At 45.6% G+C, this 27,994-nt stretch overlaps 1 protein-coding gene across 1 annotated transcript; it reads left to right on the top strand.

Moving 5' to 3' along the window:
- Window positions 1-27,994, top strand: FAM167A (family with sequence similarity 167 member A). Its single transcript, XM_077332394.1, has 3 exons — window positions 1-344; window positions 15,298-15,954; window positions 24,394-27,994. The coding sequence occupies exons 2-3, from the start codon at window positions 15,547-15,549 to the stop codon at window positions 24,655-24,657; spliced, it is 672 nt and encodes a 223-aa protein (XP_077188509.1). The 5' UTR covers window positions 1-344; window positions 15,298-15,546; the 3' UTR covers window positions 24,658-27,994.

Here is a 27,994-nt window from a genome sequence, read left to right as displayed (position 1 = left end):
AGGTAGCATCCAGGGCTGGCTGGCATGAATGAGAGAGGGAGACAGAAATTCTGGACTGAAAAGCTCAAACTGGAATAGTACTGTGGTATCCAGGCAACAGCCCTGACGCAACCACACACACGTTTAAAAAAAAAGAGAGAGAGAGCCCTTTGACAAAAAAAATGCACACACAGTTTTCAAAGCCAAGAGACACAGACAGGAACCTGGAGGTGGGGAGGGTGTGTGGAGGAGCCACTAATCTGCATAGATCCAAGTTGGAAAACAGAGTGAGACGCAGAGGAAGGGATGAAATCGCACCACTAGGCTATCAATGGGGAAAGTCCTCCTGTGCCACCCAAAGCCTGGTAAGTTTCATTTATTTTTAACTTCACCCACAGAGGAGGGAGGAAACCAGAGTTCCGTGGGAAGGCTGCAAGCTCTCGGTCATGGCATGTTCACATGATGATGCTTACTCCAGAGTTCTTGCTACCAAGCAATGCCAGAAATGCACAAATCGTGTGCATGCTGGTCATCTCCATATAGAAGTGTGCTGGGGTTTAGATAGCTTTTGTTTTTAAAGCCTGTGATTATGTCTTTGAAAAGCCTGTGATTTTAAGTACATCTTGGAAAATAAAATTGCATTGAAAAAGCAAGGCTTACTCCCATGAAATGTATGCAGATGGGTGTGCAAGGAAGACGTGGCTCCAGATTTTCAAGGCAGTTTTTCTCTCAGGACCCATCACTTGCAGCGGGAACTGTCAGAGGAGAGAGTGTCTCACCCAAGGATGTAGAAATGTTGTCTCTGTGTTAAGAGGGTAGTGGGTAGCTAGGTAACAAGGCAAAACCTTGTGCACTCCAGTTGTATTCATCTCCAGATTGAGCAGTGCCCCCTCTCGGAATAAAAACAGCCTAACCCCACCCCTGTTAACTCATTGACAACGTTCATTGAAATAGATTGTGAGATTCTCTCCGACCCGGATAATCTGGGAATCTTGAACTTGGTGGCCCAGTGAATTTTCTCCCCGGCTCTCCCCCCCCCCATACGGGTTGCTTTGGGTGGAGATATTCCAGGAGCCCCACAATAACATCAAGCAAATGTATGCCTTGCTGCACTGGACCATTTCCCTCCCCTGGTTGTCATCATGCACTCTGAATTTAAAATGTTGAAATCGGAGTCCACACCCTTTACTCTTCTGTTTGTTCCACTGAAAGACCCTCCCCCCCTTAGTTGGGCTTTGTACCCTCTTAAAAATGAAAAGAGAAGCAACTCAGAGGAAGGCTCTGATCAACACAAACCTCCCATCATCTGTTTAGTGAGGAACCCCTAGATTTACAGAGAGGCCTGAAAGTGGAGTGTTCCATGCCTCTCCCAAATTGGCATAGCGGTGGTCTCCGTCAATATGTACAAGGAAGCAGGCACAACATGAGGGTGAGCTGAAGGGCAGTTTTTGTTCCCTGTGCCATAGTGGGCTGATTGGTTTTCAGGTCACTAACACCCAAACAGAGTAGACTGGTACAGCCGCATTGGCTGTCTCAGTGATTGGTCTTTTTCGAGATCTGTCTTTTTCAAGAACTGTACGTTTGTACGTTCCCTTAAGAAGCATAGGAACAGACTAAGGAGTTCTGAGAAATAATATTTAAATAACTGAGCATGTTTGCAACAGTAATGAAACACATTCTCTTCAGACCACACCCCCTTTTCCACTCCAGAGCATGCACACATGCACGGTCTTGTGCACACACCCATGCACACATACATATACAAATACACCAGGTTTGATACTCTGGTGAGGGACTGTTCTCACAACCGTTTCAGTGTGTGGTGTGTGCAGAAGAAATATTTTGCTTTACTGGCTCTTTTCTGAGTCCCTTCAGCCTGGAGCAACCTGGTTGTTTGTATTCATTGTCATGCACATTGATCTTGGCATCCCACACAGTGTGTTTTTGATGTGTCAAATGATGTGCAGTAAGGCAGAGGCTTTCAAACTTTCTATCTTTTAGGAACCTTTCCCCACCTTGATTCCTTTGACCCATGCATGTCAGAGACTTTCCGGGAATGTGCTCTATGTGTCATGCATCCATTTCCTGCAGGACGACAACCTCCCTGTTGCCACATGTCAGCTGAGAGTACGATACATCCCATGCTGTCCTGTAGCTGCACATGACAAGGAAAGATCCATTGCAGGGGGCAAGAGTGAGGGCCCGTGTCAGCATGCCCTGAGGTGGGGCAGCAGCCAGGGCCCAGTATCTGTTGCTGGGCTCACCACTGCTGAAGAAGAAGAAGAAGAAGAGTTGGTTCTTATATGCCGCTTTTCTCTATCCGAAGGAGGCTCAAAGCAGCTTATAGTCACTTTCCCTTTCCTCTCCCTGTGAGGTGGGTGAGGCTGAGAGAGCCCTGATATCACTGCTTCATCAGGACAGTTTTATCAGTGTCGTAGCCAGCCCAAGATCACCCAGCTGGCTGCATGTGGGGGAGTGTCTCGCCTGATTAGAAATCTGCACTGCTAACCATTACACCAAACTGTCCCCTGTGCACCCCCTTGCTAGTTCCATGTGCCCTGCTGCAAGCACTGTCCAGTGCCAAGGGGAAAAGGGCTCCAGGCAGCTGTGAGCATGAGTAGAGTGACAGCTAGTGACAGGGTTGCAAGCGCTGGAGTGGGAAACACCTGGACACTTTGGGAGTTGAACTGGGAGTGGGCGGGATTTGGAGAGAAGGGACCTCAGTGGAGTATTTGTATTTTGTATGTATCTATTTAAGCTCTTCTGACTAAAGCAGTCTTGGTCAATTTTTTTCACCATTGAGAACCCCCTGAAACATTCTTCAGGCTTCAAGAAACCCCAGGAGTGGTGTGAATGTACAGAATATGGTTGGGAAGCAGAGCTGTTTACATGCCCATCCCCTCGAGGCCCATCACTGGCCATTGTGGGAGGGAGGGGGCAGCTCAATATGACCATATATGGTCATAAAGGTAAAAAGGTAAAGGTATCCTCTGTGCAAGCACCGGGTCCTGTCTGACCCTTGGGGTGACGCCCTCTAGCGTTTTCATGGCAGACGCAATACAGGGTGGTTTGCCATTCCCTTCCCCAGTCATTACCGTTTACCCCCCAGCAAGCTGGGTACTCATTTTACCGACCTCAGAAGGATGGAAGGCCACTCACACCCATTCAAAAAGCTCTTCCAGGCCATCAAGAAAGTCTGGACTAACGTCTTGAGCACTGACAACCAGAAATAGAGTTATTACCAAATGCATCCCTAGGCATCTTCAGACCCAGTGTGCCAGAATGTACATACCCAGCAGGGCTTCCTAAGAAGCCAGGGTGGTATAGTGGCAAGAAGCAACGGACTCTGATCTGGAGAACCAGATTTGATTCCCCATTTCTCTGAATGAAGCCTGCAGGTAGACCTTGGGCCAGTCTCAGTTCTCTCAGAACTCTCTCAGCCTCACTTACCTCCCAAGGTGCCTGTTGTGGGGAGAGGAAGGGAAGGTGACCAAGAGACACTTTGAGACCCCTTGAGTTAAAGAAAAGCTGGGTATGAAAACTTTATCTTCTTCTCTTCTTCCGGGAGCACTGTCTGCTTTTGCACTGAGTCATCCTACATGCATGGCCTCTCATGCACATGATTGCCACAGGTGTCCTGGGGGTCAGTGCATGCAACAGATGTGTGTGTTAATGTTGTTTCCTATTAGCATTCATGCATGCATGTGTCCACTGCTGGGTATGGCTGGGGGTGGCTCTATTTCTAGAAACATATTTATATATTATTCTATGATTCTATGATACGTGTGTGCAACCAAGGGGACCAGCTCCTATTTCCAAACTGGAGCTAGAAAGCCTGGGTGTCACTAAAGTCAAGCCATTATACAGCTGCCCAAAGGCACACTTACTAACCTGGAATAGAAAAAAAGTATCTCGTCCCTTCGATAGAAGCTGAATAGGATGTTATTTACAACCATACCACGAAAACCTTCAGCTGCCCTCTATTAAGTGGCACAACATATTTCCCCAGGCCAACTGGCTACTCCTTATTGAAAAACATACTTTTTACACTTAGAAAAAGCACTCTGCCTACGCTCAGAGACTGGGCGTGCTGCATTTCTTGAAATGAAATTATCGGCACTCCCAGAATCAGAAAACGAGCCTAGGGTGCCACATCCGTATTTGGGGACAGAGTCCTCAGAGGCTTAATATGAGGTCTATGTATTATTCATTGACTTGGTTGCTATATTTGTTTACCCATCTGCTGGCTTGTAGCCATGCATCCATTTCAATAAGCAGGATGTTACAGATTTTGCCACATGTAGCCTTCAGGGGGGAAACTGCTGTTCTGCAGTTTTTCATTTGTCAATTGTCTTCTGGCAAATGCATGAAAATGTTGCTTCTCTTTTACAGTGCGTATTAAGATCTGTGCCTGAAACAGAGCCGAAATGTAGGCTTTCCCCAATAATTTTTCACTGAGAATAATGATGCTGAATGCTCAAACACAAATTCTCTGAGCATCCAGCAAACATTTAATAACTGCATTCAACATCCAGGGATGGTCAAGTTATGCTGTTTGTTCATATTAGAGCCCTGTTTGGGCTGGCCCAAGTTGGCCCAATCTCCTCAGGTCTCAGAGGTTAAGCAGGGTGGCTCTGGTTAGCATTTGGATGGAAGACCGCCAAGGGATACTCAGGGTCTCTGTGATGAGGCAGGCAATGGCAAACCACCTCTGAATGTCTCATAGAATCGTAGAATCATAGAGTTAGAAGGGACCTCATGGGTCATCTAGTCCAACCCCCTGCACTATGCAGGATGTTCACAACCCTATCTCTCATCCACTGTAACCTGCCACCCCCTTAAGCCTTCACAGAATCAGCCTCTCCGTCAGATGGTTATCCAGTCTCTGTTTAAAAATTTCCACAGATGGAGAACCCACCACCTCCCGAGGAAGCCTGTTCCACTGAGAAACTGCTCTTACTGTCAGGAACTTCTTCCGGATGTTTAGACGGAATTTCTTTTGAATTAATTTCATCTCATTGGTTCTGGTCCATCCCCCCCCAGGGCAAGAGAGAACAACTCTGCTCCATCCTCTATATGGCAACCTTTTAAATACTTGAAGATGATTATCAGATCCCCTCTCAGTCATTTCCTCTCCAGGCTGAACAGACCAAGCTCCCCCAACCTTGTATTGTTGAAAGCCCTCTTGTATTGAAAGCCCCACAGCAGCCTTTCTCAACTTTTTTACCATTGAGAAACCCCTGGAACAGTCTTCTGGCTTCGAAGACCCCCAGAAAGGGCACAATCGTGCAGAATATGGTTGGGAAGCATAGCTGTGTAAATGCCCACCCAGGGTCCCTCCCCTTCTCACCCCCTCCAGGCCCATCACTGGCTATTTTAGGAAGCGGGGGCATGTCAACATGACCATATATGGTCATATCACAATAAGTGTTTAACAAAGATGTGTATTCCAAGCTGAAAATGTACCCCGTATCCCCCATGAGGATCCAAGGCAGTTGACTTCATTCTCCTTCCATCCGGTTTTCCCTCACAGCAACCCTGTGAGGTAGGTTAGGCTGAGGGTGACTGACCCAAAGTCCCCCAGGAAGCTTCTATGGCACAAGGCGGTCTCCCAGATACTAGATGGACACTGTTAGCCACCACACCACACTGGGTCTCTCTCAGGGTGTCCCTTCCTCACCTCTGGTACTTGCCCTCCCCCATTCTATAATCCTAGTCACAGAACATTGAAGGAAGGTCCTGGGGAAAGGTGGGGAGGGGGAGACCCTGTTTGCTCTGCACATCTTTGGCTTGAGCACTTGCTGGCCCTTTCTCCCTCCCACCCCCTCATTGCTATGGCAACATCATGGCAAAGTCTCTGCAGAGGATGTGCTGAAGACTCCCGGAGTGCCCTGTGCCTCCCAGGTATCTCTGTGCTCAGGAGAGCAGCCCCTCCCACCACCTCTCACCTTCTCCAAGAAACAAACAAACAAATGAACCCAGGAAGTCAACATTAAGTCCTGGACAGCACAATGTCATTTGAAGGTCTGGCCCAAGCCATTTGATATCTCCTGGCACACAGGCTTTCCCCCTCCTCCTGCAAAAGCACAAATGCTTTTTCTGGCGTCTTTCATCGCATCAGATCTTGTGTTTTTTGAGTTTTTCATGCATATAGCATACATTATCATCTGTACGACTAACATCCATTAAATGAGGGTGATGTTAATATCTCTGTATTACGATTTGGAGGGAGGTGGAACTTGCTGGAGATTGCTAACTTGGGCTTTTGGTAGAGAAGGGGTGATTCACTCTAGGGCAGGAGTAGTCAACCTGTGGTCCTCCAGATGTCCATGGACTACAATTCCCATGAGCCCCTGCCAGCAAATGCAGGGGAATTGTAGTCCATGGACATGGGATTCATGGGAATTGTAGTCCATGGACATCTGGAGGATCACAGGTTGACTACCCCTGCTCTAGGGAATCACCCCCACACACACACACACCCAGAGACCAGCATCTTTTCCAACCCGGATGCACTTTTTGAGATTTTGACAACCAATAGGTCTTCATACCCTTCGCTCTGCAGGTAGGAATCTACTGGTTGTCCCGGGCCCCAGGAAGTTTGCCTGGCCTTGACCCGGGCCAAGAGCTAAGGGCCCTGCAGGAATCGTCAGCTTTCCGCAAGGCCTGCAAGACGAAGCTCTTCTGCCAGGCATATGGTTGAGGCCAGGGCAGAGTCCCAGCACTTCAACCAAGGATCCCGCCCCCCCAAAGTTTACTAATTGTGCTCCCACTCTCACAGAAAGACAACTTACCCACCAGGCTGAACAAGATGGGATGGGACGAGATGTGTGACCACTGCTGCCTTTGTTTTGATAATCTGGGAAGGTTTTACTGGGGTTTATGTGTTTTTATAGTCTTATGATATAAACCACCACGAGCCCATTTGGGGAGCGGCAGTCTATAAATCGAAAAACAAACAAACAAACAAACAAATAAATAGTGGAGGGGAAAATGGTTGCCATGGGGCCAATGGGACCGATCACGAATGGGCAGCCATGGGGGCCTTGTTCCAATTTGTAAAACATTGGGAAGTTTCACTAAATGCTCAGCTTCCAAGCAACTGTCCTCCTATCAGGGAGGCTGCTGTTTCCGAATGGTTCCGGGGAGACCCGGCAACCGTAATTCTGAGGCTGACTGCCCATGATTACTAGCCTCTGACGGATGTATCCTCCATGAATCTGTCACCTTCCAGGAGCATCTTGCTGTCTCTTAGGCCTGTTACATACATGCATTGTACTGCAACTTTTCAGAGTAGCACGCCTTTAATATTAAGTACAGATTCCGTGCCCGCCTTACACGACATTCTTTTTCCTCCAGTGTATTTATTCAGCAGCTAAAGGTAAAGGTATCCCCTGTGCAAGCACCAGGTCATGTCTGACCCTTGGGGTGATGCCCTCCAGCGTTTTCATGGCAGACTCAATACGGGGTGGTTTGCCAGTGCCTTCCCCAGTCATTACCCCACAGCAAGCCGAGTACTCATTTTACTGACCTCGGAAGGATGGAAGGCTGAGTCGGCTGCTGGGATTGAACTCCCAGCCCCATGGGCAGAGCTTCAGACTGCATGTCTGCTGCCTTACCACTCTGCGCCACAAGAGGCTCATTCTGCAGCTACAGTTTCTTAAAAAACACGTGTTTGTCAATTGGGGCGGAACGTCACTTGTGATGTGTTTTGGGGTGGCATCTGAAGTTATTTTTACAAATGACGCCATCGACCTATTGCAGCTGTGCAGTAGCTTCCAGCAAGTACTTTCCATTTAAATCCTCGTGGTTCAGGTTTTGCACATGCGTTTTTAGCATTCGTTTGTTGAATGAAAAGGAATGCAGACAAAGGGGGGGACACCTGATTTTGAGGACTTTTGCAATTAGATTTCCTAATAATTTTGGAGTTGAAAACAAAGTTCTAGACTACTGTCTGCTTCCGGGCTGCTCCCTTTCAAAACATTTTCATGGCCTTTGATATCATATGGCTTCCGTGGGCACAATTACTGTGTATGGTAAAGCCGTCGCACCCTTCTAAATCCATTGAAGTCAACTGGTTTAGAAGGGTGTAGCTTGATCAGAGTTGCAATTAAAAATTCAGCTCGGTGATAAATCACACTCTTTTGTCTAGCTCAGCCGCCATTTGACTTAACCCCATTGAAAGGAATGTTAAGTTTCAACTTGGTACTGTTTCTAGAACTCCACCCATCCATCCTAAGGAGCTTTCCCCTAGGGTGGGATGGGGGAGATTATCACCACGGAGACTGAAATTATGCTGTTCTTCTTTCTTTTTTGCAACCAAAGGACATCTTGAGGCCCCCCAGTTTGGGGCTACAGAGTCCTCTAACAACAGGTTCCATTGTGAAGGCTTAACTATAGTTCTCATTGGTAACAGACACAACCACTCCTTGTAAAATGTTCCTAAATCTGGTTTCTTTTTTCTTTAATGCTTCCTGGTGAGCATGACAGCTGTTCATAACTTGTGACTACGTGACAATATCTTAAGTATGTAACAAGAGATCTTCCCAGCCGCTGAGGAATGCTAATGACTTAAGTCTATATTCACATTCCTCTCCAAAGGAACAATGTAAACACAGTACACAGAGACGCTCTTGGAGGTACTTTGTTGAATAATATGACTGAAGTGCCCACTGGGGTCATAGCAAGAGGCTTGCCTATGGTTTGTTTTCTTGACATATCACAGGCAAAGCAAACTCAAGAGTCATTGTTGAGAATATGAGTGTCTCCATGTGACCACTGTGAAACATCTCCAAGTACACACGTAATTTTGTGGTGGGCTTTGAGTTGCCAACCTCCAGAAGGGCCCTGGAAATCTCCGATAATTATAATTGATCTCAAGACAACAAGAGTTCAATTCCACTGGAGAGAATGGCTACCTTGGAAAATGGACTGCATAGCATTATATCCCTCGGAGGTCCCTCCCAACTCCAAACCTCAGCCTCTCCAGACTCCATCCCCCAAATCCACAGGTGTTTCCAAACCTGGAACTGGCAGCATTAACCCCTTCCCAAAATTCACCTTTCCCAGGTCCTATCCCCAAATAGCGAGGGATTTCCCAAACTGGAATTGGCTACCCTGAATTGTATAAGATACTATTAGTAATAATAGTCAGAGGTAATTGTTATAACATTAAAAACAACATAGAGAGAGCTTGAACAGAAAGGGGAAGAAAGCAAAGTCCTGTGATGATGTGAATTTTCCCATATTTAAGAACGCCAGTCCCCAGTTCTCCTGGATTTATAGTTCATCTCCAGTTGCCTGAGATCAGTTCCACTGAAGAAAATGATAGATTCAAATGGGTAGCCGTGTTGGTCTGAAGCAGCACAACAAAACAAAATCAGAGTCCAGTAGCACCTTTAAGACCAACCAAGATTTATTCAGGATGTGAGCTTTTGAGTGCAAGCACTCTTCCTCAGACACTCGAGTGCCTTGCACTCGAAAACTCATGCCCTGAATAAATCTTGGTTGGTCTTAAAGGTGCTACTGGACTCTGATTTTACTGAAGGAAATGGCTACTTTGGAGGGTGGACTCCATAACATTTTACTCTACTGAGGTCCCTCCCTGCCCCAAATCCCACCCACTCCTGGCTCCACACCCAAAGTCTCCATGTATTTCCCAACCCAGAGCTTGAAACCCTACCCAGACTGTTGCTACCACATATTATTATTTACATATTGTATAGGGTTGTTTTTTTAAAGGCAATGGTTTATCTGACGCTATTAGGAGTTTATGGCATAGGAGAGATTTGCATTCCACCACTTTGAGGGCCTGCCTCCAAACCTCAAGGAATATCCCCCATCCAGAGGTAACTAACCTCCAGAGGGGGCCTGGAGATCTCCTGGAATTAGAGATCATCTGAGTCTACAGAGATCATCTTCCCAGGGGAAAATGGTTGATTTGAAGGGGGGACTCTGAGGAGTTGCACCCCAATAAGTTTTAGGGATGCCAGGCTCCACACAAGCAAAAGAGAAGCTGGTAAGCCTCCACTGCAAAATCTTCTTTCTACCTAATAAAACTCAGTTTGCAGCCCCGATGACACAATCCTTAAAACTGGAGGCAATTGGCCCTGAGGGTGTGTGAGTTTATGAGCGTGTTTGTTTGTGTGTGTGTGTGGGGGGGGGGGGGTTCCACCAACAGGCAAAAGGTAGTCCAGGTCCCTCAGAATTCAGCTTTTGACATTGCTCACCAGGACATCAGTGGGTGTTTGACTTGAATTTCAAAGTAATTTGTTTTTATCTATTTATTTAATTTATTGACTGTTCTGACACAGAATATTCAAAACAAATGTGTCAGAATAGTCAATAAATTTTAAAATTTCTAAAAGAATGCTCCTGCTCTGTCCCCATAGGATCAATATAATCCTGGTTTGATTTTATAACCAGGTTCAGATGGGAGTGCAGGGGGCTTTCTGATGTCACTTTGTGCTGCCCTGGCTTCAACCATATGCCTGGTAGAAGAGTACCATTTTGCAGGCCCTTCAGGACGTTGTCAGTTTTGAAAGAGCCCAGATCTCTGCTGGCAGCTCATTCCACCAGGCTGAAGCCAGGGCTAATTGCACTTTTGGGGGGCTGGGAACAACCAGCAAGTTGGCATTTGCAGAATGCAATGCTCTTTGGGGAACCGACTTGGAGAGGCAGTCCCTCAGATACACAGGTCACAGACTATGTAAGTTTCAAACTAGGCATGTGCAAAAGAAAAATCTTTTGGATCACGTTCGGTTAAAGCTGTCCAAGTCAGCTAATTCAGATCTGGGGCTGGCTGAATTGATTTGGACGGCTCCAAAGCAATTTGGCCATTACAGTCAATGGCAACATTAAAGTCAATGGGATTTTTCATGTTTCCATCTTCTCCATGGCCTGGGGATGGGAATTTGAGTTAGAGGCCTCAAACTTTCAATGTAGCTTCTCTAAAGACCCCCCCTTCCTAACCCTACTAAAGTAACCCTACTAAAGTAAGCCTGCTTAGAATTGCAGTTTTTCTGACTCAGTACTGTCTTCTCTGCCTTACAAACTTCACAGGAACTTCTTATAACTATCATACTCAATGGCAGTACTAGGCAGCTTTCCCAGGTAATAAGGACTCTGCCAGGAAAATTGAAGGGAGATGATAGAGTAACCCTCTTAATTAAAGACAAATCGTTAAACATCAGATTCACTTACCCAGTAGTTAAGTGGAGCTTGTGGAACGGAAGCAGAAATGCAAGACTAATTTCTCCAAGCACACACTGTTTTGTCTTCTGGTAAATCAACATCTCAACAGGTAGACTTTACATTAAGACAAAAAGGCTTCTTAGCCCCACCCTGGACAATATGTTTAGAATTATCATTTGACATATCAATTTTTAAAAATAACTTTAAAAATCATTGTAAAGAAAAATCCCAAAATGTTGAGAATGGTGTCCCCATCTCATAAATACCACAGTTGAGAATTTTTAGTGACTTGCTTAAGGTAAGAGATTTGGTTATCTCAGATTGATTTCAACTTTTGACCACCACACATCTATTGGTAGAACAGATTCGTGTCTCCCATTTTCTTGCTGGGTTAATTATGGCAGTTACCCAAGGGCTTATAGTTTGCAGGTTCAATCCTACTGATGCCTTTAGAGCAGTTGAATAAAAAACATTGGCTCTTCTCTATAGACCTCCATCTTTTGAAATGAACTGCATCACTACAAGACAGGGGCTTCTTGGTGGTGGCTACTTATTTGTGGAATGGCCATCATTCTGCCATCTGGATCTTGTTAGTTCTTATTTTAAAAGTATCAGACTGAATGCATTGATTTCACTTCTTTAATTTGTTACATATCCCTCCCAGCTTCTACAATGGGTTTTAAATGTTTGATTCTGTGTCAGCTGCTCTAATTGGTTTCCAGTACTTCTATTTATTTATTTTTGAGATTTCTAAACTGCCTTTCTCCAAAAATGTTCCCAGGGTGGTATACGTCAGCAAATAAAGTACAAAATTACAAATACACATACAATCTAGATAGCATACTGAAACTCGGCTGAAACCAACTTCCTTAAGTCCTACTGTTCCACTTCATTCTCAGAGTCAGGCAAACAAGTTCAGATGTCTTTCAGAAAGGCCTGGCTCAGGATGGGGTAATATTTTATTGATGCGTTTTATATATTCTGTTTGCCATCACTGGAAACTGATGACTATGGGGAGACGAAAATTAATCCTTTAAAAAGAACTATTTAAATAAATTGAGAATATCTTATCATCAGAATCTCATTTATTTTAAGGTACTATAAGGGAACATAAGTTGTGAATACAAATATATCTCCCAAGCTTATTATGATGGTCCCGGGTGGACAGTGCTGGAAATTGCACCCATGAGCAGTGGGAAGTCCCCAATATGTGCTCTGGGGATTCTTTTGTTTAAGGTGGGCTCCCACCCACCACCCACTTCCACAGCAGATCAGTATGTACCTTGTAAGGAAGCAAGCAAGTATCCTCCATTAGGCTCAGCTCTCTCTCCCATCTGATGTGTAGAATGTAGTCCTGGTTGCAGCACCAAAAGACTTGCAATGTACTGTTTTTGTAATTACTCTTTAAGCTTCTGTATTCTGCTTCAGTAAGGAGACTGATGCAGATGAATATACTTTTATGTATAATCTTTCAAGTAAAGATTGCTCTCTTTTAAACCTCAAAGCACTGTGAGTCTGGATCTCTGCCTCATCCACAAAGGTAACTAATAACTGCATACTTTCAAAATGCTCTGTTACTCTGCAGCTCTGTTTCTCTGGAGGGACTCAAGACCAAGCCAAGTCCAAAAGTCCCAACACATCTCATTTAGACCATAAGCCCAAACAGAACAGTGTTGGGCAAGGAAGGCAGAGCTATGTTCTCTGCAGAAGTTTACTTTCAAGTGAATTCTTTCTGTGAACAGATTCTTCAGGAATAATTACAGACTTAGTGCTGGGACTGCATGAGCCCCAGCAAGTTCTCAGCAAGCTGGAGAATTGCCCGACCACTCAGATTACATTTTTAATGCATTTGTATTGTCCTGTTCCAGGAGTTCGTTTCTGGGCATGTTCCCAGGTAGCCAATAAGATGGTTTAGCTTTACAGTGCACTCTTAGAACAACAGGGCTCAAATGCTTCCGAATTCAGCCACAGTCCTGAGTGCTTGACCTTGAAGAAGTCACTTTGCTTCCCTTTTCAAATCAACATGATGTGAAAAAGGAAATAAAAGACCTCAACCCCCACCCCACCCCATACCTTAATGCTAATGACACTCAAACCCCAACTCTTCTTGATTCAATTTCACTGTTTGAAACATACTAAATGCCGGATCACCAATTCAGTTAGAGTTTACAGGACTGCCAGCAGCCCCTGGGAGCATCTGGGGGGTGTCGGTGAGGTGAGCTTTAGGAAGCAAAGACATCATGTAATGTGCTGATGTTATTACCAGGCAAAACCCATGAAATGACATTACCAAGTTGCAGGGACCTGTTAGGAAGGCTAGAAACCTTAGAGATTTGGGGGATTCCGAGAGCACCACCCAGTAAAATCTCTGCTGTTTCTTTATCTGGAAGCAGTGCCAGTCCATTGCATGACAGCTCCCCCCCACCTCCAGCCCACCACATTTCCCCTTTGCTGCTCCCTTGAGTAGTGGCCGAGGAAAGAGGTGTACTGGTGAGTGATCTTTCCCTGCCAGTAAGTGGCAATCCTGTTACTCGTGCATGTTCTCCATTTGCTCACCATACTACTGAGCGATTGTTTGCATGTGTGAATGGGCTGTAACACGTTTTGCCACTGTCAGAATTTTCTTATCTTTCAACATCTCAAAGGCTTTTTTCACACTGTTACATACTACATAGGCTGAGTTAGATGGTATTCAGGAGTTGTATGAATAACATCTTTTTTTTAAAAAAGGAAGTCTATTTGGATTTTAATATTATAATATTGTAATGATTTATTGGTGGTTTGAAATGCAAATTCCAAAGCCAGAAAATATATGTAAAATTGTAAACTGCCAATCGGAATCCAAAAATCTATAGACGGAGAGGTGGGAAGAGGCTCGTTTGTCCATTCTCCTCATGCTTTTTGCAGCTTCAAAACTACTTTTCTCTCTGCAAGTGAAAAGATACAGGCAATGTTGCTTCCCGTCCCTTGTCAGAGCTCAGAAGCTGAGCAGGGTTGACCCTACGTATTTGGAAGGAAGTCCACCAAGGGCATCCATAGTTGCTACACCAAGGCAGGCAATGGTAAAGCACCTCTGGACATCTCTTGCCTTGCAAACTCCAATAGGGGGCATTGCCATAATTAGAAATGCCCCACCTCATCTGTGCCTAGGAAACCTTCTGGTGTGAGGCAGTTTTGATCAAGAAAGAGTTAAATATCCTCTCCCACCTGGCTTTTTTCTGCTCATGGTTTTTAAATTTTAAAAAATAATAAACCTTTGTTCTTATAAACCCACCCTTCTTGTGCAGCTCAGGGAAGGTGACAACATGATGATGATGATGATGATGATGATGATGATGATGATGATGAAGAGTTGGTTTTTATACCCTGCTTTTCACTACCCAAAAGGAGTCTCAAAGTAGCTTGCCTTCCTCTCTCCAAAACAGACACCTTGTGAGGCAGGTGGGGCTGAGAGAGCTCTGACAGAACTGCGACTATCACAAGGTCACCCAGCTGGTTCTGAGTGGCAGAGTGGGAAATCAAACCCAGCTTGCCGGATTAGAAGCTACTGCTGATAACCATTTCACCACGCTCATTCAATAAAATCATCAAATCATCAAAATGCCTCCACTTGTTTTGACAAGGGGTTCTTGTCTTTTCAGGGTTGTTTCTTTTAAAGAGCTGAGGAGATTGCTAACATGTCACCCGTGTTCTGTTTATGTTTCATCTGTCTAGTTCACACATTTAGCTGTCATTCCTCATCGACAGATCAGTCAATGCCAGTGAAACAGGCTCTGCTCTTACTGATGGACTCGAGTAAGCTGCTTCCCCTGTCATTAACTCAGCGCCTCCCTAAGAATCAACAATGGGAAGCTGAGGCCGTGATATACACAGTTAATAAGATAAGGATTAGTACAGTTGTGCAAGACTGTGCCACAGTATTGCTTCGTTTTCTCTGACCTCATCTGTAATAATCCACTTCATAGCCTGAAGCACTGCGGCTGACAGGTCTCGAGAGCAAACCGTTCCTTGGGAAAGCCAGGGAGCCTGTTTGCTCTTGCCCGAGAGCACCATCCAAAAGCTGCTCTGAAGTCTCTTCGCCGCATGGTTAAAACTGAAGAAGTGTCCTGTTTCCATTTTTTTCAGGTCGGGTCATAGAAGAAAGCTCTCGGTTCTTGCCTGTTCCTCTTTCCTGACGATTCACCGCTGAAACAAAACAATGTGCCTTTGTATTTCTGCTTAGATGGTTCCCTCTTTTTCCAAAAGGAGTGTCCTGAGCTGGCGGGGGAGAAAAACCGCTAAGTCCTGAAGTTACCAGTCCAAAGCAGCTTCTGAGCAAGGAATCGTCTCGTGAATGGTGTGGTCCGGTTTGTGGATCCCACAGTCACGCTTATCATGAATGTTTATGAAATTCCACCAGAGAATAAGATGCCTCTTCCAAAAATCCAGATTGAAGAAATGCTGGACAGTGCAGGTTACGAGACTGGAGACGGACCGCCTTCTGACGACCATCTGAGGAATCTGAAAGCTCTGACAGAGAAGCTGAGGCTGGAGACGAGGAGGCCTTCTTACTTGGAGTGGAAGGCCAAGCTGGAAGAACTGACATGGAAGAGCCACCCCCAACCCCCTGAGGAAGCCGAGGAAAGCCAAGGCAGGAAGCCGCCCGAGGAAAGCGTGCCCGTTCGAGAGGTGCAGGTTCATATCAACGGGGCCTCTTCCAAAGAGCAAGTGGCACTCGCCTCACGAAGGATCAGTGGCTTTGAGAACATCGACGAAGCTTTAAACTGGCTAAGGAAAGAACTGGTAAGTACACTGTCAACTGGGTTCCTGACCAAGTTTTATAAAATGTTATAAAGGACCACCAAGTGGCATCTCATTTTGATCACTAGGCCATAGAAATAGAAATGAGTCTTGGGAGCACCTTAAAGGCTAAGGCTACAATCCTAAAATTGTTCTTCAGACTATGCAGCCCTGAATAAAATGGGATTTACTTTGGGGTAGGCTTGTTTTAGGATTGCTCTGAAAGGGATTAAGGGTGCAGTCATCAACAGAGCTGTACTCTTCTAAGTCCATTGATTCACCTTAAGGTGTCATTAGTCCTCTGTTTTATTCTGCAAAATAGAGTGCAAGGATTGCACAGTTAACAAAGCCGAAGTTTTTGTAAGCTATTGCCCACAGCATTAGATGCCACGTGACTACCCCACTGAAATCTTTCCCAGGTGCAAACAACTTCTTCCTTGAATTGTCAAAGATTTTCATAGTTGGCATCAGCTGGTTGTCGTGGGCTTTCCAGGCTGGGTGGCTGTGGTCTGGTAGTTTCAGTCCATGACATTCTGCCTGTAACTGTGGCTGGCATTTTCACAGGTAGAACATGGCAAGATAGGAATCTCTCCATGCCAAAGTGTAGAATGTGCGGACAGTGGCTGGCAATTTTATTTACTTCTTGGTGTGTGTGTGTGTGTGTGTATAATCTTATCTGGGAGTCTCCCAAGGGATGAACTGGAACTAGGAAGCACTTTCCCTGTGTCTGGATTCATCAGATAAAACAGGCAACACCTTGACTAATTGACTTTCTAATGAACTCAATCCAGACACAGAAAATCATTTCCTAAAGGATTTGCTAATGAACTCCACCCAGGTTAAATAAAATGTCCAGCAACTATTCATACAGTCCACGCTTAGGCACAGAGAGATTCCCATCTTGCAGCATCCTACCTTTGAAGATGCCAGCCACATTTAGTGGTGAAATGCCAGGGACTAAAACTACACAACCCAGAAACCCCACAACAACCAACTCCTTTCTTTCCTTCCTTCTTGAAGAGTAACTTTGCATTTCTGGAGAAACCAGTCCTGAAATCTCCCCAGAAGGTGGGGATTTGCTTTGCTCTTCTCTTTTCCAGTGCTGAAGTATACACATACTGCATCTGCATGTTCACCCTGTAGCTGTTATTCCCTGACCTCTAATAGGAAAAACTAGCCCCAGGAAGATGATTTTACAACACTTTGGGGAAATGTGCAGGCTCAGATTTTGGGTCCCCAAGGGAAGGGAAAGGCCTGCGGTTTGGCACTTTATCCTCACTATCTACCTCCATTACATTTATTCATTTCTGACAATATTTACATGCTGCTTTTTCTGTGCCAGGCATGGCCCAAGCAACTTGCAAAAATTAGCAAAAGTTTTAAAACCCAGACCATAAAAGCACAATAAAATAGTTTTAAAAAACCCTTTAAACCAGGGGTAAAATGCTTGCTCGAAGACCGTTTATGCACTGGAGGTTTCATGCCAGGTTGCAGGCTGGAGTTTTAGTCATGGCAGGTTGCCCCACCTCTTCCTGTACTCACATGGGGGAGCATTTGGTCCGGTGCATCTCATCCGCCCCCGATTTGTGTTCCTGCATGGAAGCTGGGGCAGTGAAGTTCCCAGTGCATAAACGGTCGAAGACTGTCCAGAATAGATAGGTCTTTAGTAGATCCTAGGAGACCTACAAGACAAATGAATCTCTGGAAGGGGGGAGATCAACAACTTGACGGTGGCAGGTGAAAGAACCTTCTTCAGCTAGGTTAGGTATGTCAGAACCTGCTGGGAGCCAGAGAAAAGGCTCCACCACAAAATGGCTGCCATCGGAGGCATGAACAGTCACAAAATGACCATTATGAGTGGGCAGCTGGGCCATGCGTGCAGATTCCAAGCCAAGCATCCTCCCTGCAGACCAAAAGGCAATGATGTCTCCTGGATGCTTTTGTTTTTCTTTTCTTTTTTAAAAAGAAACTCCTGCCGCAATCAGGGGGAAGAAAAACAAGCCTGCCTTTTTTGCTTTACAGAAGGATACGAACACCAGCGAATGCATCAGTGGGCAATGTGGCATCCACAGGCACTACAGTGGACAGGAACATATGGGTGGAGACAATTCTCCAAGTACTTTGGAGTCAAACCATGAACAGCTTTAAGAACCAGCATGATGCAGTGATTAGAGTTTTAGACTAGGAACTGAGAGTCGCAGGTATCTCTCCCCAGGCTGTCAAGAAATTCATTGGGTGACCTTGAGCCGCTCACTGTCTCAGCCTAGAGAAGACTAAGAGCTGCTTTTTTTCTAATCGGAGGAGTCTAAAAGCAGCTTACAACTGCATTCCCTTCCTCTTCCCACCTCAGATGTCTTGTGAGGTAGGTGAGGCTGAGAGAGGTCTGAGAGAATTGTGACTGGCCGAAGGCCACCTAGCTGGCTGCATCTGGAGGGGTGGGGAATAAAACCCAGTTCCTCAGATTAAAGGCCACCGCTCTTAACCACTACACCAAGCTGGCTCTTCCACACATGGTTGTTGTAAGAAAAGAGGCATGTACAGAGTGCCAAATCCCTTGCAGGAAAGGTGGGATAAAAGCAGGGAGTTTTTTAAAGGTAAAAGCCAACACTTCATACTCATCCTAAAAACACACATGAAGTTAGCGCACTGCATTCTTTTTAGTTTGCAGATATTTTAGACAGGAGGGTGAAATTTAGGTTATCGATGAACTCAGTACCGATACACTGAGTCAGACTATTGGTCCGTCAGAATCAGTTTTGTCTACTGTAACTAGAAGGAACATTCCAGAGTTTCAGGTTGGGGTATTGCCCAGCAAGTATTTTAACTGCAGGTGCCGGGGCCTGAACTCCAGACCTTCCACATGGAAAGCACAGAATCACAGAATAGGAAAGGTCCAAACAGGCCATCTAGTCCAACCCTCTGCTCAATGTAGGATCATCCTAAAGCATCCATGATAAGTATCTTCTACTGAGCTGTGGCCACTCAGCTTGGTGCCAGCTTGGTGCAGTGGTTAGGAGCACAGACTTCTAATCTGGTAAGATGGGTTCGATTCCCCGCTCCCCACCTTGGGCTCACCACAGCACTGATAAAGCTTTTCTGACTGAGCAATGATATCAGGGCTCTCTCATCTTCACCTACCTCACAGGATGTCTGTTGTAGGGGGAGGAAAGGGAAGGCTATTGTAAAATATTTTTCTGGTAGAGAGAGTTGCATATAAAAACAAACTCTTCTCCTTCTTCTTGCAGCAGTGCCACATGGAGGTCTCTTTTAATCACTGTGCCTGGCATGATTACTCTCCCTCCAGTATTCTTAATTCAGTAGAAAATATGCAAAAGGGGGGAGGGTGTTGCTGTGGCATGGATTAGCCCCAAGCAGTGAATAGCTGCACCTACTTGGGCAACAATAGTTTATATAGCCTCAGCAACTCTGTGTCTCCCTTTCCAATCGATGTTAATGCTTGCCATGATTGCTTGCAGCTTGGCAAACAGTTGCAAATAAAAGCTGTTATTATATTGCCAGTTTCTGTGGCTTCAATAGAAATGCTGACCAGGGCACTTAGTCCCGTCTCCAAAGAAAGTTGCAAATATTTTAACTTTCTGCACATAGCTGGACTTCCTGGAAGAACAGAAGCATTAAAAAAAAAATGTAGCATAAAAGAGTAACAATTGAACCAACATTGTAAGAAGTGCAAGTTATTACCAGAACAAAACAATTTTAATGTTAAATATACGCAGAGGGGGTCTAAACTGGCTGAGACTAAGAGGGAAAGAAATCTTGGTGTTATAATGGATTGGATACAAATGTTGGTATGCAGCAGTGGTGAAACAGGCAAATTCTGTTTGGGGGCTCAGGAAGAAAGGGACTGAAAAATAAAATATTCCATACTATCATGCTCCTGTACAGCTCTGTGATATGCCCTCATGTGAAATAAAGTGTACAGTTCTGTAAGAAGATATTTGCAGAACAGGAAAATGTACTGAAGAGAGCAACCAAGATGATTAAGGGCTTGGGACTTGGGAAGTCTGGGACTTCCCATTCAGAAACAAAGGTCCCTGGGATGGGTGGGGCAGGAAAGAGGCTTTAATATTATGCATCGGAGAATTAAGTTGACAAGGAACCTTCTTATCTTTCTGCTAGTAATAGAACTCAGGCACCTGATGAAGTTGATGGGCAATAAATTCAGGACAGACAAAAGGGAACTGTGGATTTCAGTCCCTATGGATGTAGTGATGGCAACAAGCTTAGGTGGTTTAAAGAGGCTTCAGGCAGATTCATAGAAGAGAGGGCAACTCTAGTAAAAGCAACCTCCATGTTCTGAGGCATCAAACCCCTGAATACCAGTGCTGGAGGCAACATCAGGGGAAAGCTACGTCATTATGCCTTGCTGGCTGACCCTCTGAAGCAACTGATTGGCAACTGGTAAACAGGATGTTCCAAGGTTGACTCAGCCTTCCATCCTTCCGAGGTCGGTAAAATGAGTACCCAGCTTGCTGGGGGGTAAACGGTAATGACTGGGGAAGGCACTGGCAAACCACCCTGTATTGAGTCTGCCATGAAAATGCTGGAGGGTGTCACCCCAAGGGTCAGACATGACTCAGTGCTTGCACAGGGGATACCTTTACCTTTAAACAGGCTGTTGGACCAGATAGACCACTGGTCTGATCCAGCAGGGCAACCATTCTTGTGGCTATGCCTTTAAAAAGGGTAGAACAAGATCACATTCTTTAGTACAAAGAGAGCAAGAAAGAAAGATTGATTCTTCTTATTAACATTTACCACCTAAGGAGTATTTCTTTATCTCGCCTAAGTCCTGGATGAAAGAGAGAGAGAGAGAGAGAGAAAGAGAAAGAGAGACAGACAGACAGACCTCTGCACAGGCCAACTTCACAGACCAGAATGCAGCCTTCTGTATCCCACAACCAGAGCTGTGCATATTCCCAGGGGAGATTTCACTGTGCAAGAAACTTGCTATTTATTGCCGATACTAGAAACTGGAACATCAAGTCTGAAAGAGAAGTGGGTTTCGGCTCTGGCACCTTTCCTTACATTGTGGCTCTAATCCTTTTGTCAGCCATCACAAAGTTTGTCTTTTAGCCTTCATGCTCCGATCACAGGGAACAGTTAAAAACAAAAACAAATAGATCTCTCCCCCCCTTCCATTTTTTATTTCACTAGTACAAAAGAGACCCTTTGCACCCTGAGAGCAGCAAGTAAAGGCCAGAGGAAGGCTTTATCTCCCTGGGAAAGTTTTGTTGCTTTGAGGGCATAGCGACCATAGAACTGATCCTCATTAAAAAAAAGAAAAAGTACAGTCCCTTTCCTGGTGAAAGCTATGCATATAACACCATAAACACAAGAATTGTCTTGATAGATTAGTTCAGGGCCCATCTAGGCCAGCGTTCAGTTTACAGCTGAATCCTGTAGCTCTCACAAGTATGACGTGAAGATAATAGATCTCCCTAGATTGTGGGAATGTCGAGGTATACAGTCTGTGCCCCTGGAGGTTCTGCTAAACCCTCATGGAGAATAAACTGAGCCCTTGTGCTGAAAAGAGGTTCCAGTGGCTTTCATTGTATCCCAGAGCAGAAATATATATTCCCCTATCATGCCCAGTTCAGGGGAAGGCGGCCAAAATCAAGGTCTGCTCCAGTCTTTCTCAAGGTGCCTCAGCCCATTGCCCAGAGAATGAGGGCTGCTTCTCTTGAAACCCAAGGAAAATGTTTAAAACATGAAAAATGAATGATGAAGCACTTCACTGATTCAGTAGCAGCAGCTTGGAAAACAGTCATTTGTTAGGACCAGATAGTGGGAAGAAAGATTGCCAAACAGGAACAAATGTTTCCTATTAGTGTGCTATTGCAACACCTTATTTGCTTAAAAATAAGTTTGTGTTGGAATCAGCACAAAGGGGTTCTAAACAGCCACCATTCTACTCTGCTGCTTTGGATGCCAGTGTGGGAGAAATGGGAGGGGACAGCATCACACCAGGGCCTAGTCTGCACACAAAGGATAATGCACTTTCAATGTGCTTTGGCAGCTGGATTTTCCAGTACAGAACAGGAAAATCTACTTCTAAAGTGCATTGAAAGTGCATTATCTATTGTGTGCAGACTAGTCCCAGCAATCTGAGACACATCCAGTGCAAACCAGTTTCCCACTGGTAGTGGTGTTACATGACGTTGGTGAGATTGTCCCCATTGCCAGCTTCTCCTGGTACATTGCCGGATGTGTCAAGCTGTGAGACAATTAAGGGAGAGGATTGCTATATTCAGAGATTCATATCAGAGGGCTTCCCAGGAAGACTTTGATGGCTAAACTGTGCCACTCCTCCTGTAAGGAGCAAGGATGCCAACTCCCAACTGGGACATTCCTGGAGATTTGGAAGTAGTACCTTGGAGGTACCATCAATGCCATTGCTACAGACCTTGCCTGCAAAATGTATCTAGCTGGGAATATCTCTGAGGAATTTTGACTGTTTATGCAGTCAAAATCACAAGATGTCATAGTCCCATTGTATACGGCACTGGTCAGACCACACTTGGAGTACTGTGTGCAGTTCTGGAGGCCTCACTTCAAGAAGGACGTAGATAAAATTGAAAGGGTACAGAGGAGAGCGATGAGGATGATCTGGGGCCAAGGGACCAAGCCCTATGAAGATAGGTTGAGGGACTTGGGAATGTTCACCCTGGAGAAAAGGAGGTTGAGAGGGGACATGATAGCCCTCTTTAAGTACTTATTATTTATTTATTCATTTAATTATTTACATACTGCCCTCCCCGGGGGCTCAGGTTGAAAGGTTGTCAGTTGGAGGAGGGCAGGATGTTGTTTCCATTGGCTGCAGACAAGAGGACACGCAGTAATGAGTTTAAACTACAAGTACAACAATATAGACTACATATCAGGAAAAAAAATTTCACAGTCAGAGTAGTTCAGCAGTGGAATAGGCTGCCGAAGGAGGTGGTGAGCTCCCCCTCACTGGCAGTCTTCAAGCAAAGGTTGGATACACACTTTTCTTGGATGCTTTAGGATGCTTAGGGCTAATCCTGTGTTGAGCAGGGGGTTGGACTAGATGGCCTGTATGGCCCCTTCCAACTCTATGATTCTATGATTCTATGCTCACAAGTGTTGCTGGAAATGGCAGAAAAGAGCAACATGCTTTATAAGTAACTCTTTGCCACCTGTCAATCAATCCAGGCATTTTTTAAAGGTCCCACAATGCCCGCTAATTTTTTTAATTAATACTTCTCCATTTAAACACATATGCATCTAATCATAGATGTATAGTGTTTTTTGAACGCCACCCCTTATGGAATCACAAGTCTTGATACTTAAAAAAAGTCTTATTCCTGATTTTGGGGGGGACTTTAGAGAGGCATGCTTTGTGTCACAATTTGGGGAGGGGGATATCTGGCAACGCCTGTATGCTTGTCCACCAAACTGACCAAGGGATTTTTCAGAGTTCTGCTTCTAACATACTGAAGCTGTATGCACACGCAAAATATGCATGTTGTGTATGCATATAACAATATAGCAACCACACATTCCAGGAAGAAGAAGATTAGACTCCAGAAGCACTTTAAATGGACTTCGAGGATTGGTAGAGGACAGGAAGGCCTGGGGGATCATTGTCCATGGGGTCACGTTGGGTCAGACACAACTTCGCACCTAACAACAACAACAACAAGCACCTTAAGACTAACAAAATTTCCAGGGCATAGGCTTTCAAGAGTCAAAGCTCCCTTCTTCAAGTTAAACTGGAAAGGAGCATTGGAAGACTCGAGTTCAAATCAATCTGAATTCAGCAGGAGCCACAACGGAATAAACAAAGTGCGGAATCAGCCTCAGTCAAGGAAGTCGTGACCTTCAGTTCGCAAGCCCTGAAGAAAGCTATTAATGAGAGGACTGTTTTGGAGGTCATCGATTCATAGGGAGGGAGGGGAAGCAGCACGGTATACCCCATCTCATCATATCTTGGAAGCAGGGTCAGGCCTGGGAAAGGAGACCTCCAAGGAAGGCTCTGCAGAAGAAGGCCATGGCAAGCCTCCTCACTTGCCTTGAAAATCCCTTGCTTTGGTCATCATGATCTGGTCATTTTGTCATCAGCTGTGACCTGAGGTCATGTCAGGTCACACAATCCATGGCAATGAGTTGGAAGTGACTTAACAGCATATAACATCCACAAACAGTTCTGACTATTAAAAGCTTATGCCCTGGAAATCTTGTTGGTCTCAAAGGGGCTGCTGGACTCCAGACTTGCTCTTCTCTTGCAGGGTATAAGCACGGCCACCCACATGAAATTATCTTCATACGTTGCTAAAATACAGTTTACCCACAATTCATGGTTCAGTAAGTTTCATTGGGAAGAGTTACAACACCAAGCCCTCACTCCACAACTATGGTTTGGATGGCCTCAACCACACCTCTTTCCTCTTTTGCCTCCAGATGGAAATGCGTCTCCAAGATCAGCAGCTGGCCCGGCAGCTCATGCGCTTGCGCAGTGATATCAATAAGCTCAAGATCGAGCAGACGTGCCACCTCCACCGGCGTATGCTGAACGATGCCACCTACGAGTTGGAGGAGAGGGATGAGCTCTCTGACCTCCTCTGTGACTTCCCGCTCACGTCCTCCTTCAGCCTCTCCACTCCACTCAAGCTCATTGGCGTGACCAAAATGAACATCAACTCCCGGAGGTTCTCGCTTTGTTAGGGGGAGGGGGCTGAGAAGTGGGAGGAGCTCATCAGAGAAAGGCTCCTTGTCCCTTTGTGTGGTGGGGGGGGGGCTCGTGAGGGAGCAGCAAAAGACAGGTAAAGATAGAGAGAGCTTCACAACCATTCTTCCACCAAGCCAATATGGCTGGGGCATGGGGATGGTTAAGATATAGGGAGGTGGGGAGGATGAGAACCACATGGTGCTTCGGGGAACAAGACTAGAGACCCATGGTCTTGCCGTCAGAAATATACCCATGACTGCCCTGGAAAAAGTGTGTAGGGGGGGGGACAACTGGGCAGGGGTTGTCCACAATTAAGGGTGAAGCAGAAGACGCACATTTTGCTGCAGTGACGAGACACACTCAGTTTGGATCCCTCTAGGCAACAGAATTAAACAATTGCCTGGCAGAGACACTGAGTAATGACCAGCCAGCAGCAGGGCCTTCATTTTCAGATGCAGATCCTACAGACAAGCCCCAGTAGATAGCTGTCACCATCTTACCTTAATTTTGAACTTCCCAGAGACATCTTTCTGGATAAGGATGGAGACTGAGGGCCAAACTACAAACAACCGTGGGGTGGGGGGCTGTTCCTCCACCGGAAAAGGTGGGGGTGAGGTGGGGCAAGAATTCCTGTAACCACCACCACATGCCTAATCCAGATCAGGGCCTCACGGCAATTTTCTAAAAACAAGAAAAAACAAAAACAAAATGACAAACGTTACCTGTCCTTGCCATCACGTGCAGTTTGGCTCTTAGTCTTCTGGATTAGAGAGAGTTTTGATATGATCTATCTTGCTGATTGATACTCTCTTCATCCCAAAGATATATGCATGTATTGCTCAACCTCCAAATTTGCTGAGTTACCTAATGCAAATACACTCCTGCGCAACAGCTGTGCACACACCTATACACAACTAATAAGGCAGCCGACACACAAGGTAAAATGCCTCAGTTGGATGCAAGGCCAGAATTCTGTCTCCCCTTGGCCACTTTCAGGGAGCTGCATCCTTCCTGGGTCCTGCTCTTGTCCCTCTCTCAAACCTGCCTTAGGAGGCATCACCCCAGTTGAGAGGGCTTCACCTCCAGACTCCACCCAGATGCCTACATTTTCCCCTTCCAGAGACAGCCAGTCCCATGGAGCAAGTGTGCTTCATCCCCTCACTCCATGACCTCCTTCAAGCCTCCCTCAGACTTGTGCACTGTGGCCTGGATCCTCTGTCTGTTTGAACCTCCTCTCATCCCCAAATTCCCCACTGTGAGCTTTGTTTAAAGATGAAGTGTGAATATATGTTTATGGCACAATGTTAGGGTCCAAATGCACCTTGCCTAATAATCCCCCCTTCCCTTCAAGGATGTCTTATCACAATCAATGGCCCTGCCACTGCAGTATGTTAAAGGATCTCAGTATTCCTGCTTTCCTTAGGGTTGCCACATGTCCCAGTGGTATAAGAACAAGGCATGTTGCCTGGCACCTGCTTGACTGCCCTGTTTCTCAGATATCATTTTTTAAAAGCGAGTCTTTAACCTTTGCAGGGGAGGGTAACCTGGTGTCATCCAGTCTTGGAAGATAAGTAGGCTTGATTCTTGGATGGGAGACCACCAAGGAAGACCCTGCAGAGGAAGGCAAGGACACACCACCTCTGCTTCTCGCTTGCCTTGAAAGCCCCTTGCTGGGGTTGCCACTTGGCTGTGACTTGATGACACTTATTAATGTCACCCTCCCAGATCCAGGGATCACAATGCAAAACAGACAGGCAATCTACTACTCAGTTCAAAGTGAGGAACAAGCCCCCTCCCACCTCCCCTTGTTCTAGCTAGTGTGGGAAGCCGTGGCCATCTCTTCCTGACCAGCACTGGTATGGTCTGAAAAGGAAGAATCAGCAAATCCTGGCAAAATGGTTGGAACAGCCTTTTGTCCATGGTGGAACCCCTGAAAGTCTTTTCAGACTTTGAGGAACCCTGGAATTGGTGACACGTCCCTTCAGAGAACTGGGCATGGAAGTAAGATGCAGGAGCCAGCTAATCAGTCAATCAATCAAGAGCCAGCTTGGTGTGGTGGTTAAGAGTGTTGGCTTCTAATCTAGTGAGCCAAGTTTGATTCTTCGCTCCCCCATATGCAGCCAGCTGTGACCTTGGGCTCATCACAGGCCAGATAGTGCTGTTCTCACAGAGCAGTAACATTAGAGCTCTCTCAGCCCCACTTACCACACAGGGTGTCTGTTGTGGGGAGAGGAAAGGGAAGGTGCCTATAATCCACTTTGAGAGTCCTGGTAGAGAAAAGTGGCATATAAGCCAACTCTTCTTCTTCTTCCATTGATCATTTACCATTTCCATCATAGAGAAAGGGACTAGATCTGTAGAGCAACAGGGAAAGTGGGTGCCAGGATAGTCCAGTTTGGTATAGTGGTTAGGAGTGCGGACTTCTAATCTGGCATGCCGGGTTCGATTCTGCACTCCCCCACATGCAGCCAGCTGGGTGACTTTGGGCTCGCCACAGCACTGATCAAGGTGTTCTGACAGAGAAGTGATATCAGGGCTCTCTCAACCTCACCCACCTCACAGGGTGTCTGTTGTGGGGAGAGGCAAGGGAAGGCGAATGTAAGCCACTTTGAGACTCCTTTGGGTAGGGAAAAGCAGCATATAAGAACCAACTCTTCTTCTTCTTCTAGTGACCTTAGCGGCCATCTGTATTTCTGGGAAAGGCCAGGGGACCTGTCAGGGGCTCTTGCATAACTCCTGGAATCCTGAGCAGGAACCCCTGGGTTGGAGGAAAGCTGTTTTCTTTTGATGGTGCCAGGAGCAAGCAGAGCAACTGGTGAATGATGTAATTAGTGATCTGCTTGATTTGGCCTAATAAGCAAACAATTTGTATAAGATGACAAATTAGGTCACCTGGATTCCTGGGACTCAGCTAGGGCACGTCCTTCTTCTGCCAAATGTACATTCTTGGAGGGTGGCTTTCTTAACTGATTGCTCCACTTTTAGGTTCAGCAAGAAGACAACATCCCAAAGAGTTTAATCCACCTGGCATTTGAGAATCACCATAGTCACATTAATTGTCCCCATCAAAGTTTGCATTGCTTGATATATTTTCCTTTTGCAGAAAGGCAAATAGCGTAACATTGGAAGATGGTGCCTACATCATTAGATACACAAATCCATACAAATTGGTCCTGGGTTTGTACACGTTTCCCAATGTTTGCCAAATTTGGGGGGGTTATTGTTTAATGACCTTTAGTATTTTTCCCCACGCTGATCAATTAATAAGAAAACATTTGTTTGAAATAAAAGGGAAAACTGAAGTGCAGAGTTCAATAAATCATTAAAACAGAA

The sequence above is a fragment of the Paroedura picta genome, chromosome 1, assembly GCF_049243985.1.
Source record: "Paroedura picta isolate Pp20150507F chromosome 1, Ppicta_v3.0, whole genome shotgun sequence".
In the NCBI taxonomy this organism is placed as follows: Eukaryota; Metazoa; Chordata; class Lepidosauria; order Squamata; family Gekkonidae; genus Paroedura; species Paroedura picta.
The sequence above is the reverse complement of the archived record's forward strand: the minus strand, read 5'-3'. Positions and strand labels throughout refer to the sequence as shown.

Coding starts and splice junctions, on each gene's coding strand:
- FAM167A (XM_077332394.1), top strand. CDS start 15,547: ATGAATGTTTATGAAATTCCACCAGAGAATAAGATGCCTCTTCCAAAA. Junction 15,955..24,393: donor ACTGGCTAAGGAAAGAACTG/GTAAGTACACTG, acceptor TTTTGCCTCCAG/ATGGAAATGCGTCTCCAAGA.